At 46.8% G+C, this 21663-nt stretch overlaps 1 protein-coding gene across 1 annotated transcript in view; it reads left to right on the top strand.

Moving 5' to 3' along the window:
- Positions 1-21663, top strand: part of CEP20 (centrosomal protein 20) — a 224440-nt gene that overhangs the window by 148060 nt on the left and 54717 nt on the right. Inside the window, exon 3 of the mRNA XM_078664343.1 lies at positions 7771-7855. Coding sequence (XP_078520469.1) covers positions 7771-7855 — 85 coding nt within the window. The remainder of the gene's footprint in view (positions 1-7770; positions 7856-21663) is intronic.

The raw sequence follows: 21663 nt of genomic DNA on the forward strand, positions 1-21663 counted from the left end.
TATATTGTACTAAAGTACCCAGGTCATAGGTACACCAGGGGTCTCCCATGGCCTGCAGCATGTATTATGCCACCCATGAGAGACCGCTCAAATTGTGACTACAGGCCTGCCATTGTAACCTGTGTAAGTTGGTGCTAGCACCACTTACGACAGATGAAAGTTTCCTTATATCGGAGGTCACTGCACTTCAAACCTATAAGTCACTCCTAAGGCAGACCTTTCAATCCTGAAGGCAGGGTGCTAAGTTATAAGTGTGAGGGTGCCCTGCATGAGCAGGGCACCCCCTACAAACCCCGGAGTCGATTCTCCAGGTTTTGTAAGTGCGGTCAGCCATTTTGATGCATTTAGTGACCATCCAGCATTACGCAAGGGCTAACTATCTATTGGCTGTGCCGAACTGGAGCATGTTTGGTATAAAACATGTTTGAATCCTACCTCATACCTGGAGGTATGATTTTATGCACTGGTAGTCTTCTTCGGCAGGCCGCTGGTACTCCTGGTAACAGCCTTCCAAGGTCGGCCAGCAAGCTAGTGCTGCTGCCAACCCCAGACACGATTCTGCCCTCCTGCTGCTGATCAGAGCTCGAGCAGGGGAAGGTAGAACAATATATTTTCGGTCACAGGGAGGTGTGACCACCTCCCAGACAGGACTTAGTGTATTGGGCTGGGGCGGGGGCCCTTGTCAGCGCCACCAGACTGCTTTGAAGGGCACATTTGATGCCCTCCTTGTATACTTTAGTTTAGCCAGTTCAGGGAGCCCTTGGCTCTCGCTCTGGCGTGAAACTGGACAAAGGACATGGTAGTATCCTCCCCTCTGTCCAGCTCCCCTCTGGGAGGGACCCTTGAATCGTTCTAACCCTTTCCCTAGGGTCCCTTTGGGCTTACCTGTGGGTGGCTCTTCAGATTCGTTGTGGGACAAGATTCAAACCCAAAACCACTTCAACTTCGATCGTGTGAGCACCTGGACTTTACTGGACTTCGTCTGGAACCGAGACTGCACCAAGGAAGACTCCTGCTGCTCCTGCAAGTTGTCTTCGTTATCTGTGCTTCTTCCAGGTTACTCTCCAGGCCTGTAGGCATCAAGGAAGCTCGAAGTAATCTCCCTTGGAGTGAAGGAGTCACTCCCCTGCATCTGCAGTCACCACTACAAAGCTCACCGGTCTGCTGCTCCTGACATCCTACGGACTTTGAAAGGCTCAGCAACACAGGAGGTGGTTCTACAACTCTCTCGAGGCCTGACCTGTCCTCTCAGCAAGTTTGAGGCCAGTATCCCTTGTGCGAACCACTGGAACAGAACCCCTGTACAACGTTTCAACTTGCCGTTGCCAAGGCTTGTTGGCTGTGTACTCCAGAGATCTTCGGGCTACATGAAGCTCCAGCATCTCTTCCTGCCAAGATCTTTGTCATCACTGCATTCTCTGCTCCCTGGGCCTGCGTCTTTGGTGAACTGCTCGAGGTCCTCTTGGGACTCCTGTGCCTTCGGTCTGTGGGTCCTCTTGAGGGTCCAATTTGGCTTTAGTGGTCCCCCAGCTTGCTCGTGGCCTTCTCTGACTCTACTGCAATTGGTGAGTCCCTTGGACCTTGCGGGTTCCAACATTGCAGCTTTTTCGTTTACCATCTCTGTTGCTGCTGCCAAGGCTTGTGGTTGCTCCCGCCCAGGGGCGTAGCTAGAGCTTTTGGCGCCCGGGGCTATCCCTCAGGTTGCCGCCCATGGCAGGTAGCCGGGGGGGGGGGGGGATTGGGGTGGGAGGGAGGGGGGCGGGGGGTGCTGCGGGGGAAAAAGGACACCGGGCACTTGAAAGAGGTGATGCAAAAATACATATAGTATTTTTTATAATATTCGCTGAAATTAATTCCTAGTTTGTGTTGGATCAGTACACAAAAAGAACAACCTAACTCCTGATTTCTATTTTTTTAATTAAATTTACAACATGAACAAAATTTATATTTACCATCCTGTCCTTCAAACAATCACTGAAAGTAGATTGGGGAGAGAGAAAGATCAGAGAGAGAGAAAGAGAGATCAGAACGAGAGAGCGAGCGGAGAGGGCAGAGGGAGAGATCGGAGAGGGGAAGAGAGATCAGAGAGGGGAGAGAGAGATCGGAGAGGGGAGGGAGAGATCGGAGAGGGGAGGGAGAGAGAGAGAGAGAGAGATCGGAGAGGGGGAGAGAGATCGGCGAGGGGAGAGAGATATCAGAGAGGGGGGAGAGCGAGAGAGAGATCGGAGAGGAGATAGAGAGATGAGAGAGAAAGATAGAGATGAGAGAGGAAGAGATCGGCGAGGGAAGAGAGAGAGATTGGAGAGAGAGAGAGAGAGAGAGAGAGAGAGGGAGAGAAAGAGAGAGGAAATGGCCAAGGAAAGAAAGAGACTATAAAGAGTCAGAAATGCATTTAAGTGAGAGAGCAAAAGGAGAAATTGGAGATCAAAGTGAAGGAGGGGTTTACAGTGACAGAGAGAGAAATTGGAGAACAAAGTGACAGAGAGCGTGAGAGAGAGAGACTAGGTTATAAAGAGGTACGTGGTAAAAAAGCTGAACAGGAGTAGACAAATGAGAAACAGGAAAGACGAGCCGTGGAAGATGAAAGAGCAGAGGAGAATGAGAAAATAAGTTACAAATGGACATCTAAGTAAGTGTGTCTATGTGTGTGTGTGTGGGCGATCTAGAGTGAGGAATACAGCAGAGGTGCGAGCGTGACAGACAAGCGAGAGGAGAAAGAGAAGGAGAAGAGAGGGAAACTATTACAACGAGGCAGGTGTGAGAGAGGTGTTAACCAGAAATACTTTTTTTTGGAGACAATGTAGATTTAAGAAGGGGATATATACGTCAGGATGAAGTATGGGAGAGTTGTGAGACAGCGCATCAATGATCAGGGTGAACAGTTAGGGTAGAGGGGAGGGAAGGAGACAGAAAGCAGGAGGAGTTTGCCATTTATCACCACACCACCTCTTTTCACCTCGCTATTTTGAGGGTGAGTGTCTGAAGTTGTAGCTCCACCTCTTCAGTGCATCTGCAGACACTAGGAGTAGGAGAAATAAAACACAAAGGGCACGTTTGATGAATGAATGAATGAATATGATGGGCTGTAGAATCATGCTCGTGCATGAATGCTGTGCCGAAGCACCCGCTCACGAGCGGGGCCATAACGAGGAGTGGGGAAGCAGCCCTGTGGCGCGTGTGATGCGTCACTGCTGCGTTTTCGGCGCGGGGGCTGGCCAAAAACTATGCCCAGGGCCGTCATTGGTAGCGCTTTCGCGCTACAAGATTGACGGCCCTGGGACCCACAACAAACGCGGTACATCGCGTACGTCAATTTACACGTACCTACACATCACATGTGCATTTGCTCCGGGCTAGTGGGGGGTGGTGGGTGTTCCGTGTACATGACATCCCTCACTATAGGCGGCGGCCGCGCAGCACTGGTGGCCTGTGGCGGCGGCCGCGGCCAGCTTTATAATTGCTCCCAAATAAATTATAAAGGCCGTCGTGGCCGCCACGGGCCACCAGTGTTGCGCAGCCGCCCCCCTCAAACCAGTGCCGCCTGGGGCGGACCGCCCCACCCGCAGCCCCCTAGCTACGCCGGACACCGACCCTCTGGCTCTCAACGTGGGACAGCTTGTGAACTGTCCTTGTCTTCCACAGCATCACCTGGTACTCACAGCTGCCTCAACAAGGTCACCAGGCTATCCAGGCTGATGAAGGCTGATAGCCAGAAACCGGTCCTTGGATGCTTGATTCCGGTCTGGGAAAGACATGGCTTGGTAGTTCGGACTGGACTGTTCCCATGAGGCACAGGGTCAGAGCTGATTTGCATATAGCCAGTGTCTAACCCAGGGTGGTGTGGAGTGCAAAAAAACGACGGATTTAGGCCCAGATCCTTGTACTGGGGTGAATGTATGACATTGTTCTACATTCTGTCCATCAACTGTGTTTTTTGCAATTTTCACCCCGAGTGGGCTGGGTATGCTCAGACGTGAGTCCCAGGCTCTCCACACCACTGGAGTCAAGCTATCCAGGCTGATGAAGGCTGATAGCCAGAAACCGGTCCTTGGATGCTTGATTCCGGTCTGGGAAAGACATGGCTTGGTAGTTCGGACTGGACTGTTCCCATGAGGCACAGGGTCAGAGCTGATTTGCATATAGCCAGTGTCTAACCCAGGGTGGTGTGGAGTGCAAAAAAACAATGGATTTAGGCCCAGATCCTTGTACTGGGGTGAATGTATGACATTGTTCTACATTCTGTCCATCAACTGTGTTTTTTTCAACAAGGTCACCATCATCACTACTGCATCTTCCGTCATCGGTGGTCATTGCTCTTCCATGCCTCCTGGCTACCTCCGAGTGCATAGACTCTATCCCCTCTGCTTGTAGGTTCTTTTCTTCAAGAATCCACCCTTGGATTCCACTGGACTCTCATCTTCTTCACCAGCAGCATCTTTCCTGAAATCCTCAATTGTGGTCTACTGTGGTTACTGACGTTACTGCGCACCTATGCACCCGGCTTCCCTGGTGTAGGCATCCCTGTTCCTGGGTTATCCACGGGTGGGGTGACTGTTCAACATTCTGTTTTCCACTGGGTTTCTTCAGGGTCCACAGGGAAGGGTCCTTCTTGAAAACTGCAACTGTGACTGCCCCATTGAATTGCATTGAGTATGCGGCTGTGTTTCCACTCTGCACACAGACTCAATGGGGTTCCTGGGTAGTTACCTTGGGTGGTTCCTTGTGTCCCCAGCTCTTCTAAGTCTCCTGGTCCAAGTCCCAACTTTGGTCACAGTTCGCATTCCACTTCTTTAGTATATGGTTTGGTCTGCCCCTGTAGACTACTGTGTATTTGTGCTTACTTACCTGTTTACAATTGAAGTATTGTGTTGATATCTCCGGGTAGGAGATATACCAATGTGTTAGTGAGAGTGTATAATAAATTGACCTATTTTTATAACTACACTCTGGGGTTCTTTTACGTTTAACCTACACTATATGATTAGTTCTGGTAAAACAAGCTGCTTAACACTCCTTCTGGACTAGGCCTGAAGGTGGCTGTTCACAGCTACCACTTAGAGAGCTTTCTATGGCTCTCTAAGACCACTAAAACCACCATAAGGGTTGCCTGAATTAGTGCAAGGTGCTTCTCTTAAATAAGTGTGTTCCATATACTAAGCCAGCCTCCTACAGATACCTTTTTCAGGCAATGCCATTTCCCGCCGTAAACTAGTTGGGAAAGAGTAAGAAAAGAGTACCCAAATTATTGCAAAGGTAATTTGTTCCTGATAATTTGGTCAGCCCTAATTGTGATACACATGCTTGTAATGCAAAATCTATTTAACTAGCTGGCGTTACTGTTGGCTAAGAGGAGAGTGGCCTGCCGATGGGGCAGAGGCAGGGCCCCTAAGTTCAAGACCTGGCTGAATGATCTGATACACTGCCAGGAACAATCGGCCCTGCGTGCCGAACTAATGCCTCTTACATCTAGGCCCAGGGACATATGGGCGCCATTGGTGGCTTATCTACAGGTGTGGCCTCGGGAGGGGGGACACATAGCGCGCCTGCATCTGCACCTCTGTGAGTATGCTTGTTGTATGTCGCCGCCTGAGAAGAGGGAATTTAGTGTCTTAGAGATGGATTGGTTTGTAGGGCCCCTCAAATGCATGGTTGCTGTCTCTGGCTGCGGCACCTTATGAACTGTTGGTTTGTTTTAATGGTTCCACTGCCTGTAATGTCACAAATCATATTGAATGCTGGAAAGTATTGTTGCGCGGCCGGCCCACTGTGGTTGTAGGCGACTTGCTGTGTTAATGCACTTATGTCTTCATCACTACCTGGTTTGTTTTACAACATGACAGTTTCGTGAAGCTGCCGGCCATTGACTGGTTGTAGGCGTAAAGCTGTGGATTAAGGTTACCTACCAATAAAGGTTTTTTGAAAACTTAAAAAAAAAAATCTATTTAACTAGATGTTGGATTTCTTAAGCGACTGCCTCCAACCATACCCTAGATGATGCCCATTCTCTACCTTCATCAAAATCATAACTACACTCCATTTTTACTTGATGTGTTTTTTTAGAGGACACTGTGTATTCTCTTGATACTCTTCAATTAATGAATTAAAATGGCTTTTTAGCTTGGTGCATTACCTCTAGTCAAGGTTCCTTTTTTTTTTTTTTTAAGAACACAGATATCAGGTTGAGTGATTGTGAGGAACCTACGTCTACTGGATAATGCATACTAGCCTTTATCCGCTCCTTGGTTTAAGTCTGATATAAGGACAGATTCAGCTGTGTGCTAGACCTTTAAAATCAACAAAAAAATAGTATAAAAAAGAAAGTAGTAACAATTAATAGGTATTGGGATCTGGCCTCTCTAGCTGTTGCTCAGTTTTGAATTGTCATTTACATTTTGGTCCAGCCTGTGAGACAGCCATTTGTTCGGAGTGCCAGTAACTGTGAGCGACAGCATTTCACTCCTTTACGTCTCAGTTTGCATCCGTAAGTAGCCATGTCCGAGGAAAGGAGTCCGTCTCTAGAATCTACCACAGCACACAACAAAAGGGCCATTCAGGGAATTTTGGCTATATTGTATAGTTAAAGTGGAGTCATTGGCAACAGCAGCATGCACCCTGCACATGGCGGATTAAGGCAGAAGCAAGTATGGTAGCTCATGCCTGATCTGCATCTGAGGCACTCTTCAGTGGCGATAGCTTCTCTGCCCGTAGGTGGAGGCACCGGACCGCTGCCCGCTGCTTTCCAAGGATTTGTGAATATTTTAACTGCAAATATATAGGAAGGAGCACCAATTTGTGCTACAGGTGTTGCAGTTCATATGTTTCTCTCTGTTCTTAGTAGGGACAAATTCGTCTGTGTGCCCTATAGGGATATTACTCAAAAAGGAATTGTGAATCACTTGTCCAGTCTTTGGAAATGATTCAGTGTTTCATCTTGACACAGATCAATATCATAGTGAGTGTTCTTTACGAACAGTTAATGAGTAATTGGCTGTCCTGGGGGTGTATTACTGACGTGTGAACATAGCTGGTTGGTCTAGTGTGTGTGTTGTGCTACTGCACCAAGGGATTGCCTGAGCCACGCTTGTGGGGAGAGCGGATGGTGACCAGTGTGACAGAATTAGTATGTTTGTATTTTTCCTGTGTATGTTTTCCATGATACTGTTGTACTTCCCAGCTGGGATCTGCTATAGACCGTCTCACACAACGGCAGTGGCAGCTGCCACTGAGACTCTTGACAGGAGGTTCTGCTTTACTTGTGTTCCCCTAACATAGCTGCACCACCCTCTTGTGTGTGCTCTGCAACTATGAGTATCAGAGTTCTATTGTAGGTAGCTTGAAGGATTAGTTGTGTATTACACAAACCAACTCTGAATATTAGTAATTTACTATACTCCAAAATCGGAGACTCAGTATTCTAGAACACTTGCTGATAACATGTTTCGGGTGTACCTGTCACTTTGTTGGTCTCTCTTACACACTAAGGTGGCCATCATGGCATCTCTCTCTTTCTCTTTCTACCTCCCTCTGACTCTTTCACAGCTTCTGAGCTCAGCCAATGCCTGTTTCCTAATTGTATTCAGACAGTACCCAAAGGTGCCACGCATTCTTTGACAAATTGCTATTATACAGAGGACTTCTAGTCCTTCTGATTAACTGCTGTATGTTTCATTGTAGATGGTGCCAACCCAGGTACAAGCAGCTGCTACTCAGACTCTTAGAATATCTGCATGGTTTAATTTGTCTGTTCATTGGTCTATTTTGTTGTTTCAGAATCTGGTCAACCGGATATCCCATTAGACCGGCAGTTTCTTGTCAGTGAGCTAAATGTAGTTGAAGACACAAATGGAAGATCCATGTAAGTAATTGAGTACCATTGTTCTACGTTGCATTTTGATATTTAAGATAAAGAATGTAATTGAGTTGTACTTGTTAAAATTGTATCAGTGCCTCCTGCCCTTTCTGCTACAGTGCTGGTTGTCACTGCCCAGGGTTGTAGCGAGGGTGTCATGGTCCCTAATGCAGGTAAGGAGATTGGAACACCCACGTCTGGGTCCATTTTTGGTGGTACAAGAAAATAATAATCAGTTGTACTACGGCCCTGGAATATTTAGTTCCCGATTCCACTGCACCTGCTACATCATTGACAGTTATGTCCTTGACACTGCCTACTCCAAACATTGATGTGAATTTTTGGTAACAATCTTTACCCTTGCAAATGTCAATGTTGTGATCAGTATTAGATGTATCAAAGGGCTGACAGTCACTCAGTTCACTCATGCAAGTGATTCAAATTATTTGCCCAAAGTGTGCCGTCATGAAATACATGTTTCACCATTTCACCCTACTGGAAACATATGCTTAAGTGGGCAGTTTTATTACGTAATGTGGGGTTCATGCTTATGCTGTTAACAATGATTTATCAAAATGCATGGCATGTCCCTTTAACCAACAGTAACATCATACGATTGAGCCACTGCCCCATTCGTAGTCTCTCAAAGTCTCCTATTTGTCACTTTGGAGCTAGAGGAAGGGTTATGTGATGAAACTACAGGAATTAACCAGGTTGTTTGAGACATGTTCATATTTTTAGCCACTCACTTCATGCCCACTGAAACCATGGGCATCAAAGGCATTGCCAGTGGTACTAAACTTGATTTCCTGTACTTACGCTGTTCTCTTTTGGGATTAAACACTTTTTATTGAGTAAACAGTCTCTATACACCAATATAGGTTGGTAGGCCGTAGAGAGATCAATATAACCCACATGACCACAATATGTGCTTTCTTCAAGTCTACCTGTTAAGTAGTTACTCTGACTTACCCATCCCAAAATGAGATGGAGGAGTTGGGGGAACTATGGATGGGAGGTCAGACAGGAAAAAGAACTCGTCACGCTATAGATTACACACAGTTTTATAAGCTTTGAGTCTCAGAGCACACCCTTCAGCCACAATTTTTAGAGCTATACCATCTTGCAAGTCCCAGAGTGACCTTCACTGCAGTCCAGTGAGATATCGCCCATTTTGTATCTAGCTACAGCTACTCAAACTCCTTTTTCTTTGCTCACAGAAAATTCCATGCTGGCTCAATCTGGGTAAAACGTGGCTTCTACTCAGTATAAGCACTTTCAGCTTGGCAAGGTGCCACAGAGATGCCTCCAAATCCAGTTTGAGTTGATGAACTGTAGTTTTTGCCTCCTGTTATGCGTAGACCAATTATGATCAGGAAAAATAAAAATGTGTGCATCCCAATTCAACTAATACAGATCCCTGGATAACTTGTTGCTGCTCGCTCCTCTCCTGGGGAGTCGGTACTTCTCCATTGCAACTTTAGGGCAATCATCTGAGGACAATACCTCTGAATTTAAAAACCTCTGGTTTCCTCACCCACCAAGTACTTCAGTACCCACAGAAGGTGGACATTGGCTTCAAATATCTAGTCTTCTAGACATTCGAGATGTAACTCCTCCAAACAGCCACTAGGACAGAATACTCTTTAAAATTCATCGTCTGCTTGTCATCTTCAGGTAGCGCATTCATAACATCACAAAATACATTAAACCAACCTAGACTTGTTTTCCATTCTCTTGTGTGCCTGTTGATCAATCAAGGCTATTGTATTTGGAGATTACGGTCTTCTAGATATTCATTATAGTTTGCTGCACATCTCTCAGTGGTGATGAAATCAGTGTCTCCTCTGGATGTACCTGCGTCTCCATTATCCATATCATTCATCCCCAGGTGACTGAGTATCTTTCACAAGTGTTTTTCAAGAGAAAAAACATCTTTGGTCTGTCTTGCTTTGACCTTTATTTTTATACGGAGATGTTGCAGAAAATCTTCTGACTCCAACAAAGACCTCCCTTTCTAGCGGTCACACAAGCCTTCGCTTGTCCTCAAGAGTTAGCAGTGATACAGCAATAGTTATCCACCAGTTGGCCAATCTTCTCTTTAGCATCATGTCTGACATTGTGCATTCTACCATACTACTGTTTTGTGGCTGGAGAGGATGTAATTCTTGACTAATGCTACTGTATTTAGCTCTGCCCACATTGAGGATAGATGCCGGTCATAGAAGAGAGTGATGGACTTTCTTGCGAGAAGCAGCTGACTCTCCCCCCCCTCCCTCCCTTTCAGACTAGAGGCCAAAAGATCCTGCAGCACAGCTTTAGGAGATTATGGTACCCTCTAAGCTTCCAACTGCAAAGACTTTTCTGTGGTAATTAGCAAACACAACAAGACACTTGTATGCAGGTAGCCAGATCTCTAGACAGCCCTTAACCATGTAGCCCAAGCCTCCTCCTCAGTCTGACAACTGCAACTAGCAGTTGCAGGTCATACAGTTTAGCAGCAGGATCTATTCTTGATCCTTTTCCAAACGTCAGAAGAGGCAAAAACCCAAATTCAAGAAGAATATTACCAAATTACACTCTCTTCCTCCCTGCGGAATAACATTGGCTGTTCAAAGGAAATGAAGGGAACACAAACTGTAGCTAAAGAGAGCAAAGATATAGGCAGTCTCTTCCAACATTTCTTCCACCAGGAACCAAGAAAGGTGGCAGAGCATTTCACTGTTCTGAAAAGTGTTTCACAGCTGCCAAGTTTTCAGAGTGCTTATGTGTGCTATTTCTGTGGTTTCAGTGTACTTATAAGTGGCATTCTACTGTCAAGTGGGTGACGCTTTCTTTCCAGTTAATCAAAGCAGTAACTAGTATTTGATTGCTTCTCTATAAGTTTGCATTTATTATATCTAGACATTAACAGATCAGTCGAGATTCGTAAAAATGCAATGTAAACAAAGCATAATCAGTGTTTTACAGGTTAGAGGCCTAGGAAAACTATGCCCAAGACAGTGCCTAATGAGCTCGCATCCCCGAGACTAATTCCGACATACAAATTCAGCAGGATAAATAAGCTAGTTAGTAGTCAGCAACAAAATGTCACATGCACCTAAATTAAGCAGATATACAGCAGTGTGATTCATTTTACCAGCTGCAGGAAAGTAAGAGTGTATTAATACCCAGATAAATCCGTGCAATATGAACTGCTGTGAAGAACAAAGTCAATACTGTAATCGGCCAGGCTATGCACAGTTGTAGAAAAATATAAAGTCATTGATGGTAGACACGTGAACATGCTCCAAACCCCAACTACAAAATAAACCCATGGTTAACTTTAGGGGCAGCCTTTTCTTTGACAGTATTGCTGATTCCAGGCCATTGACTGGGATGGCCCTATTGGCACACAGCATCAGGTGAAGTATATGAAGGTGGGATAGGGGCCGTACACACAACTTAAGCCCAGGCATTGGTCCTGAGTTGAAGGAAAGGGCTCAAAGTAGCACTAAGAATGCTGACCATAGAGCCAGGAGGCTAGAGGGTAGTCTGGACCAAACGAAAAAATTTAGGATTTCAAAATAATTGTATAAGTATGCTATCACAACAGCCCACAAATACTAGAGTGGATCAAATTGTTTTTATTTTGGTCTTCAAAAGATCGCGTTTCAAATTACTCAAATGTCCGTACCTGATGCAGAGGCGTATATGGTAACAATCATATGTAGAAAGACCCAGCAATACAATACTGCAGCCGTATGTAGATACCGTACAAGAATGCCCGAAGGACATTATATAATTCTATGACCAATAGAAGGCTTCTTTACAGACAATACAGCCATCACACGTGTTTCGTCTTATAGAATTGTTCAAGACTGTAAGCTCTATGCAATTATTATGATGGACAGAGTTTGATCGACCAGAGTCAAGGAAAGTGGGAGACAATGTGTTATTAGCAAGATATTCGTAACGGAAAATAAGAAAGATGTAATGAGCAATGAAGTTTTGTTTTAAAAAAAGGGGAAAAAAACATCCCCAAAATTGGTCTGAGATTAATTTGTGACAGTATGTAGTGCACCTGAATCCAAACAGAAGGAAAGCTGTTCCAGTGCGAAGTAATCAAGTGAAAGTTCCATAGATATTAGTCACACTATGAGCGAGGTGAGCAAAATAGTGCACAAACTATGTTCTTATCAACCTCACCCAGTGTCCACTGAGTGAAATGGAATAAAGTGAGTAATTTCACCACTTGATATGTCAGAAGCAGCTTATCAAGAAAAATGGTTATTGCTAAATTGTGAGTTCAAAGGTAGTCATTTAAATATTAGGTGGATGTGCAATAAAGTAAGAATTGTACAAATGGGGGTGGGGTCGCACACTACTCACACACCGGCGGTGTCGCCCCTAAGGACTCTGGTCAATGTAGTAAAGTGTTCGCGATGCATCATCTTTCGATCTCCTGCTGTCTTCGCCATCCCTGGACACGTGTTTCGGGGTATCACCCCTCGTCAGCAGGGATAGGCCGTGTACTGGGGTTGCCGATGGCTGCCAATATCTGCCAGGTATAGTACCACTCAGGCGCGTAGGTGCGGGATCCCAGGCTCGTCAGCCCACTGCTCACGGGAGCTTTAAAGTTACAAATGGGGGTGGGGTCGCACACTACTCACACACCGGCGGTGTCGCCCCTAAGGACTCTGGTCAATGTAGTAAAGTGTTTGCGATGCATCATCTTTCGATCTTCTGCTATCTTCACTGTCTTCGCCATCCCTGGACACGTGTTTCGGGGTATCACCCCTCGTCAGCAGGGATAGGCCGTGTACTGGGGTTGCCGATGGCTGCCAATATCTGCCAGGTATAGTACCACTCAGGCGTGTAGGTGCGGGATCCCAGGCTCGTCAGCCCACTGCTCACGGGAGCTTTAAAGTTACAAATGGGGGTGGGGTCGCACACTACTCACACACTGGCGGTGTCGCCCCTAATGACTCTGGTCAATGTAGTAAAGTGTTCGCGATGCATCATCTTTCGATCTTCTGCTATCTTCGCTGTCTTCGCCATCTTCGGACACGTGTTTCGGGGTATCACCCCTCGTCAGCAGGGATAGGCCGTGTACTGGGGTTGTCGATGGCTGCCAATATCTGCCAGGTATAGTACCACTCAGGCGCGTAGGTGCGGGATCCCAGGCTCGTCAGCCCACTGCTCACGGGAGCTTTAAAGTTACAAATGGGGGTGGGGTCGCACACTACTCACACACCGGCAGTGTCGCCCCTAAGGACTCTGGTCAATGTAGTAAAGTGTTCGCGATGCATCATCTTTCGATCTTCTGCTATCTTCGCTGTCTTCGCCATCCCTGGACACGTGATGCATCGCGAACACTTTACTACATTGACCAGAGTCCTGTAGGAAGTCTTGGGCAAATAAACAAATCAAATGAAGACTGTAATGTGGCCACTATGTTGTAAAGTCGCCAGCAAACTTAAGCTGGGTCTAATTTAAGAGCAAAATAAGAATGAATAATCTCATGCAATATCATTTGCATAGATTCATTGAGTTGCAATGAAGAACATTTAGAAAGGGCTACAATCCAAATATAATGACACTATCCTGAGTTAAAAAAAAAACAAGGACATCATGTCACTTATGTTGAGCCACATTAAAACATAGGTGACCAGCATATTTGCGGATAGTAAACCACAAAAATCCCTTGTGAGCTTCTGCACAATATGTACTGATTTCTATAGTCCCAGTTATGGTAATACAAAAGTAATTATTCCAAGCAGTTACATTGCCTGAAGTGAAATTATTAGCTTAGAAGCAGTAGGTGCTTAGTGTTACTGGTGCAGACTCTGTGTCTGTGAATGCCAAACCAGTTTTTTCATGTCCTTCAAAAAGAATAGTTAGTTATAATAACTGCAAAAAAACTAAACGGTTGCACATTTTGCAGTAAATGGCACCAAAAAGTCAATACTGCCCGCCAAGCCACGTATTGCTCTAACGATGTTACCCTCCATTATATCCGCTCTGGAGTGATATATCTGGACGCCTAGGTAGGGGAGGCACCTGCATTCCCATCTCACTCCTGCTACATCTTGCAGATCGCTCCTGCTTCCGTCCACGGGGAACAAACCGGATTTAGCCCAATTAACTCGAAGGCCAGACATTTCCCCTAGCTCGTTCAATACTGCCTTTGCTCCCAGTAATCCCCCCTCTGTATCGCCTTGGAACATTATCAAGTCATCCGCATATAGGGCTATATGATGTATTTGACCCTGCACCTGTAGCCCTTGAAAGTACCTTCCCGTCATGGCCTTCGCTGCAAGAGGTTCCATAGCCAGCATGAACAACAGAGGGGATAGAGGACATCCCTGCCTCGTTCCCCGTGTGACCTCGCAAGCATCTGATATCACCACTCCCGTCCTGACCCGTGCTGTAGAAGACTTGTAAAGTAAAGCTGTCCATGCTATGAAATCTTCCCTCAGTACAAACCGGGTGATGACATGGAAGAGATAAGGCCATTCTAGACTATCAAACGCCTTCTCTAGATCAACGGCAAACACCGCAGCAGTGGTCCTGGGGTAAGTGTCTGCTTTAAGTATGCGCAGCAAGTGCTGTACGTTTAAGGCCATATTCCTGGTGTGAATAAAGCCAGATTGATCACGATGGTTTAGGGTTGACATGTAAGGCAACAGCTTGGTGGTTCAAGATACAGCTTAATATCTTATAGTCCGTGTTAAGCATGGACAGTGGGCGATATGCCGTTCTGTCCCATTCCGACTTACCCGGTTTCAGGAGCGGAATACTAACTGCTTCTCTTGTGGACACAGGTAGGTGGCTCAGGTGCTTCGCCCTATTGTACAAATTCTCTAATCGTGGCGCTAACTGCTCAGCGTAAGTGATATACAGCTCAATCGGGAGTCCGTCTTTTCCGGGCGTTTTATTCCGTGCCATATGTTTAATAGCCGCCCGCACTTCCCGTAGCTCAATGTCCCCTCCTAGTACCTCGGCTTGATCATCCTCCAGTTGTGGGAGCTGAAGCTCGCGCGTGAACCCCTCTAAGTCGTCCCCTGTCCTGACTGTCTTGCTCCTGTATAAGTCCTTATAATAATCATAACACAATCCGTTTATACCTTCCTGGGTGAAGCAAGCGTCTCCCAGGGCATCACAAATCTCTAATATCGGCGAGCCCCTGCGCGATGGATTAGCAAGTCCCGCTGTCTAACCGGTCTACCAGGGCGAGCCTTCTCGACCTCCCGTAGACGTGTTTCAGCCTCCCCCACCTCCTTCATGAGCACTCTGAGGACTCCCACCATCTCAGCTATGCAACGCCCTCGCAGTACCATCTTAAAGGCGTCCCATTCCACATCCGGTGTGGAGGCAGTCCCCTCGTTATCTTGTAATTTTGGGTGATGGTCGTACGCACCGCATCCCTAAACACTTGGGGCCATATGTAGGTAGCTTAATACCGGTCGGTAACGGCCAAAAATCTGTAAATTTGCCGTTACCGACCGGTATTTAGCTTTTTCTAATGTAGGTGGCTGGATTTAAGGATTCGGTAATTTACCGATTCGGTAATTTAAGGAATCAGTAAATTACCGAATCCTTAAAATACAGAATCGGTAAATTACGGACTCCTTAAATCCTACGTAGGGAGCACTCAAGTGAGTGCATTTTTGATTTAGGGATTCGTTATTTACCACCAACTACAAATTGGTGGTAAATATCGAAAAACTTTAAAAAGGCAATTTTGTGCTTTTTTAAGAGTGCTATGTGGCAAACATACATGCCCTTAGGGCATGTATGTGTGCCACGTGCACACATGCACCATTCAGGGGTGCAACAGGGTGTCAATGTGACACCCTGCCACCCTTGAATATGTTCCCCCTATTACCGATTCGGTATTTACCGAATCGGTAATAGTGAATGGCTTCCGATTCATTCCTATGGGCCTCCAGGCCCATAGGAATGAATGGGAATTACCGAAGCGGTAAATACCGAATCGGTAATACCGAATATTACTGATTTTGTCAAATTTACCGAATTTTTACCTACATACTATTTACCGATTCTTAAATACCGAATCGGTAAAATTCGGTATTTAAGAATCGGTAAATAGAGATTACCTACATATGGCCCTTGGTCCTCTAAAGCCTCTGGGCGGAGTCGCCAGGTAGGTATCCTGACCCGGGATCGCTACCAGTGCATCCAAAGCAATACTGGATTGTGATCTGATAACTATCTGGAAAGATATTCGCTACTGTGCACACCGGCATGCACGTCCGGAGTACATAGCAATGCGTCTAGGCGCACATGTAAATCATGCAGCGCCGAGTAATAGAAATAATCCCGTTCAACTGGATGGTGGGCTCTCCAGGTATCCACTAGGCCCCATCGGGTCTGCCAATTTCGCCTGGCTTCCATTGAGTGGGAGCATTAGGGGTGGGAACGATCTAATGCCATATCAGTTATGCAATTAAAGTCCCCTCCTAATAAAACCGACCCAGTAAGATAAGGTGCTAATTTCGTGGACATCTGCGCAAAAAAAGCTGGCTGCTCAGTGTTGGGAGTGTAGATACTGCCCAGGGTTATATCATGTGCATCTAGTTTCCCATATATCACTACGAACATGCCCTCTGGATCCATAAACTGTGCTCTACACTGGAAAAATTTAATTTACCAACAACAAGGGGCCCCAAATGAGTCAGCAGGGACCTCGGGGAACATACTTTGTACATGCAACAATGGTCCCATGCATACAGGCGATACGTGAAAAATAAATATAGACAGAATCAATCTATATTGCGAGTGACATGTCCAGCCGGACAGTGGTCTTCAAAGTTTACTCAATATACAAGTCATTAAAACAAGGAATACCTTCCACAATTCAACCAGTGTGGTACACAAGCCAGTGCCCAGCACTAACAGAACGGGTACAAAGGGTGAATATACAGAGCGAAGAAGGGCTATTAAGGCAAAAGGACGTTTCTGTCATAAATACAGTTGTACAGAATTTTCAAACATAGCACCATTACATCACATAGTAATCACGTTTAGTATATAGGTGCTAAATTGGTCGACGGCGTTCGGACCCCCTAGTAAATCACGGGGACCATCATCAGGACATTTCAATGAAAGCATGCCAGGGAAGACACACGCTGACCGACTCACCCGGTTCCCTAGGCTCCGACGGACAGCATCACGGTCCGCTGAATTGTGCGCTCGACTGTGAGCGTCTCCACTGCCGAATTTTCCTCACCACCTTCCTAACTGCCTTATACGATTGGGTTTACTGGCAATTAGAGGCTAAATTATTGTTAAGGCTTTCATTGAAATGTCCTGATGATGGTCCCCGTGATTTACTAGGGGGTCCGAAACGCCGTCGACCAATTTAGCACCTATATACTAAACGTGATTACTATGTGATGTAATGGTGCTATGTTTGAAAATTCTGTACAACTGTATTTATGACAGAAACGTCCTTTTGCCTTAATAGCCCTTCTTCGCTCTGTATATTCACCCTTTGTACCCGTTCTGTTAGTGCTGGACACAGGCTTGTGTACCACACTGGTTGAATTGTGGAAGGTATTCCTTGTTTTAATGACTTGTATATTGAGTAAACTTTGAAGACCACTGTCCGGCTGGACATGTCACTCGCAATATAGATTGATTCTGTCTATATTTATTTTTCACGTAGCGCCTGTATGCATGGGACCATTGTTGCATGTACAAACTACACTGGAAAGGCATCCCGCTTGCACCCAGATCAATACTCCTCGTGCAAAGGCAGAATAGGTTGTATAATATAATTGCCCTCACCAACGCCACTGTAACGCTGCCCCCTCCTGCGCCTGCAAATGTGTTTCCCTCCGCGGTAAATACGCATGAAGCTTTTGTCTGCGCCACATAGAGTGCATGCCCTGTACATTCCAGGATAAACACTTCAAGTCATTGGTAGAACCCATCCCATCTGCATCTGAAAAGCACACCTACGACCCAGAGTAGTCTCATGCCTGGCCCTAACAACCCCTAAAACTAAAAAACATCCCCAACTCCCCCACCCCAGGACAGCTACTATAGAACTAGTACCCATCCACACCATGTAAACCACACACTCAAAAAGCCTCTGACAAATTCAGAGGCATTGGGGACTGCAGCCAGCTCAAACTCCTAGAGATAGTCATCAGCCCCAAATCTTCCAAACCAGTCCGGGTTTATCACCAGTCTCGCACCAGCCGCACCAGTTAGTGATTGTCCAGTTTGCTCTTGTCTTGTAGTCGTCTACTTCAAGCAATATTATCCGCCGTCTGCGGTATCACCACAAGCATCTGCTCCTTGCCAGTTAGTCTGATTCCTGCCCGGCTGAGCCATCAGTGGTAGTGCCCTTCTCCTCCTCAGATGCAGGAGCTTCGATCTTCACCAGTTCCACCACTGCGTGTAGCACTGCTGCCTGTTCACAGGCCGTCTGGGGAATCGTTGGTTTCTTCTGAGTTCTATTACGGGCTTGCCGACGTGGTTGCATAGGCTTATTGGGCACTCGTTCTCGCACCTCTCTCAGCTCCCCACCTCTCAAGACTTCCTTCCTGTAGTTCTCCAGCCAATCCCATGCCTCTTGAGGGGAGTCCACGTAATGAGTGTTCCCATCCAGGATAATACGCAATCGGGCTGGAAACATGAGGGAATATTGAAGTCCCTCCTCCTGCAGAGCCTTCTTGACCGCTATGTAAGAGGCGCGCTCCCTTTGCACCTCCATTGTGAAGTCCGGAAATAGCATGACTTTGGCATTGTCCACCGTAATGGGGCCATCTGCTCTTGCCTTTTGTAATAATAAGTCCCTGTCTCGGAAGTGGAGCAGGCGGGACACCACCGGTCTCGGGGGGTGGGGTCTCCCTGGGGCCAATGGTCGGGCCGGCACTCTATGGGCCCTCTCAAGCGTATAAAAGGCTGTAAGTCCTTCCTGGGCCACTACATCTCTGAACCACGTTTCCAGTAAGGACACCATATCTCTCCCTTCTGACCCTTCTGGCAGCCCCACGACCCTTACGTTGTTCCTCCAGTTGCGGCCCTCTGCATCTTTGGCTCTACGTTCCAGCGTCACCACCCTGTCCGTTAAGGCCTGCACTTGCTGCGCCACATTTTTATGCTCTGTTATTTCCGCAATGTCGAGTTCAGTTTTGTTTACCCTCTCAGAAAGTTTCTTGTGCTGGTCTTGCAATAATCCAAGCCCCACCGCAACCGTGCTAATGTCTTGAGGAAGAGTCGCCTTCCTGTCGGCTATGGCAGCTAGGATCTGTTGTAGTTACCGATGTACATGGTCATCTAAGGCACTTTGCGCTGGATCCTGCATCTTCTCTTCTTGGTCCTGGGGAACCCCCGCCTGGCGACCCCTGGGCTTGCCCATGGCTACAAGGATTTCTCCAGCTCTTGCCACTACTCTTCTCGTGCCCTGCCGAGTGCCCTACAGGATCGGCGCTGGTTCCCACCTTTGAACAACGGAGGTAGTCGCTGTGTCTCTTGTAGCTAGGGCCTGGGCGCGGTAGTTACAGCGCTGTAGTAGGGGCTATAGCGCAGTTCGCTGGCTGTATTCCTCTCCAATCCCTCCTCACTCACGGTCCACTAATCAGAGGTCTCGTGCAATGTCGCTCCACTCAACTTCACCACCGACTCCGGGGCACCAGCAGGGCCCTTTTCGTGCCTCCCAGTGGCAGGCCCAGCCCCTCCCAGGCGCTCAGATGTGTACTCAAGGGGCACACCAGCATACAAACTCCACACCACTACAGGCTTCCCGGAGGGGTTTTCGCTCGGTGGAGGCAACCCCCCAGGGAAGCTCAGCCCACAGGTCGCTGCCGCTTTTCAGGGCTGGGTACAGGGGGCGCCCAGTACAGTTCCTCAGACTGCCCTGCGTACGTCTAGCGAACCGTCTGCTCGATTTCCACCACCAGGTCGTCGGTGCAGTCACTGAAATCAAGCAAGAGCCTCGGCTCCCCTGCCAGGACTCCAGGATCTCCTGCAATCGCGTGGGTCTTCCGCTACTGTGCAGTTTGTATCCCTCTCGCCGCCAGCCGCTGCTCGTTCACTGTGCCCCGCATGTAGCAGGTAGTCCTCTGCCTCGTCAGGGGGGGCGATCCAGGAATCGGCCGCCCACCAGTCCCCATTACCTCCCCTCCATGCTAAATTGTCGGCCACCACACCGAGATTATTGCGCCGTTTCGGGGATACTCGCAGGGCCTTCCGCCGTCCTGATCCAGCGCGCAAGGCTCATCGGCCGCCGCCGCACTCAGCCTCATCATCTCCTGCGCCATATTGGGGCTTCTCGCCGTCTCCGGGCTACCTCGCGGCCTTCGTCAAATCTCGACATGGCAGTCCCCCTCGGCGCTCTCAGGTCTCGCCGCTGATGCTCAGCCCGTCAAGGAGCTCGGTAAAGCGAAATTCCGCCCCGGCTGCTCATATAGTCAGGAGAAACGCGAGGCTGATGCAGAGCTCTATGCTCACGCGTCGGCCATCACTGCTGGCCAAGCCACGCCCCCACCAAGTGAATGATCCCATGTACCACTCCTAATATAAACACCTCTTTGGTCTTCTCAATAAGTTTTAAGGAGAAAAATACATGCAATACAATACCTAATTTGTATTTTTTACTTGCAAAAGAGCTGGAAAGATAGGACATTGCATTATACATGTCAATGAAGTTATATCCAAAACACATTACCATCTGTGGAATAAACGGGATATATTTTTCACTGGATTTGTGTTCATTCTAACATTAGTAATGATGGTGTGGTGCTGCCCTTAAAGATATTCACAAACAAGAAAATACGAAACATATAACATAAATCACACACTCTATGAAGTGCTTTTTGCATGCTGAAGGAGAAACTTGGGTATCTTCTCCTTATGTGTGTTCATAAAGTTTGATACGTCTAGTTTGAGGTATGGTGATGAGAAGTCCATCTACTATAGTCAAAAAGGGGGGCTCTTATGTCAGAAAAAAACAGTGTTGTTTTTAGGAAAACCTACATTTTGGTTGCCGAAATCAGGCCCCATGAGCTCAAGACGGGAGGAAGGGGCACTTATAGTCACACACTATAAGGGAAGATTTTTTATTTAGTTGTCATTTAGAAATGGTCCAATACGAAAAATGCTTGTTGCCAGAGGGGTCGAAAAATGCTTGTTGTCAGAGGGGTCGGCTATGCCGTACTTACGTCCTCAAAGCTGCACCCTTGCCCTGCATATTCTGCCTGCCTGTGGCTCCGACGATAGCTGTATAGTGGGGTCTGACCTGTTAAATAACAGGCGGTTCCTTGTCAGCGTCCTCGTTTGTGCGGCCGCTAGACCTCTAATCGTACAAGATGGCCGCCCTTAGGTGGCACCATTTCCTGGTTCCTTGGTGCCCGGATCTGCCAGCTCGCGCCTGCATGTCGGTCTTAATTTGTATATATAAGAAAAGGAGACAAAATTGTGATAATAAGCCAGAAAAGATTGTGAAAATAATTAATTAGAAATGATGGGAAGAAACTATGGGAAAAAGTAAATTATACCCATTTGAAAAAAGGGGTATATTTACGGATAATCCCTATACAAAAAATGTATGTGTGGTCAGAGAGGATATTTTTTATGATCTAGATTATGTAAAAATGCATTTAGGCATCCTTTTGTAGGCGAAGAAAAATGGCGAAAGACTTTTACGGGCCACCTAGAACTTATAGCTGCAGCTTTGACATTGTTTGGTAGTAAAGAGTAGAGTCTTGGGTTATTTGGCGACTAAATTTTAGTGCCCTATGTTTAGCTTATACTTTTGTTGCTGTAATGTATGGTATAGGTAAAAAATTGTTGAAGTG

Source organism: Lissotriton helveticus, chromosome 10 (assembly GCF_964261635.1).
Source record: "Lissotriton helveticus chromosome 10, aLisHel1.1, whole genome shotgun sequence".
NCBI lineage: Eukaryota > Metazoa > Chordata > Amphibia > Caudata > Salamandridae > Lissotriton > Lissotriton helveticus.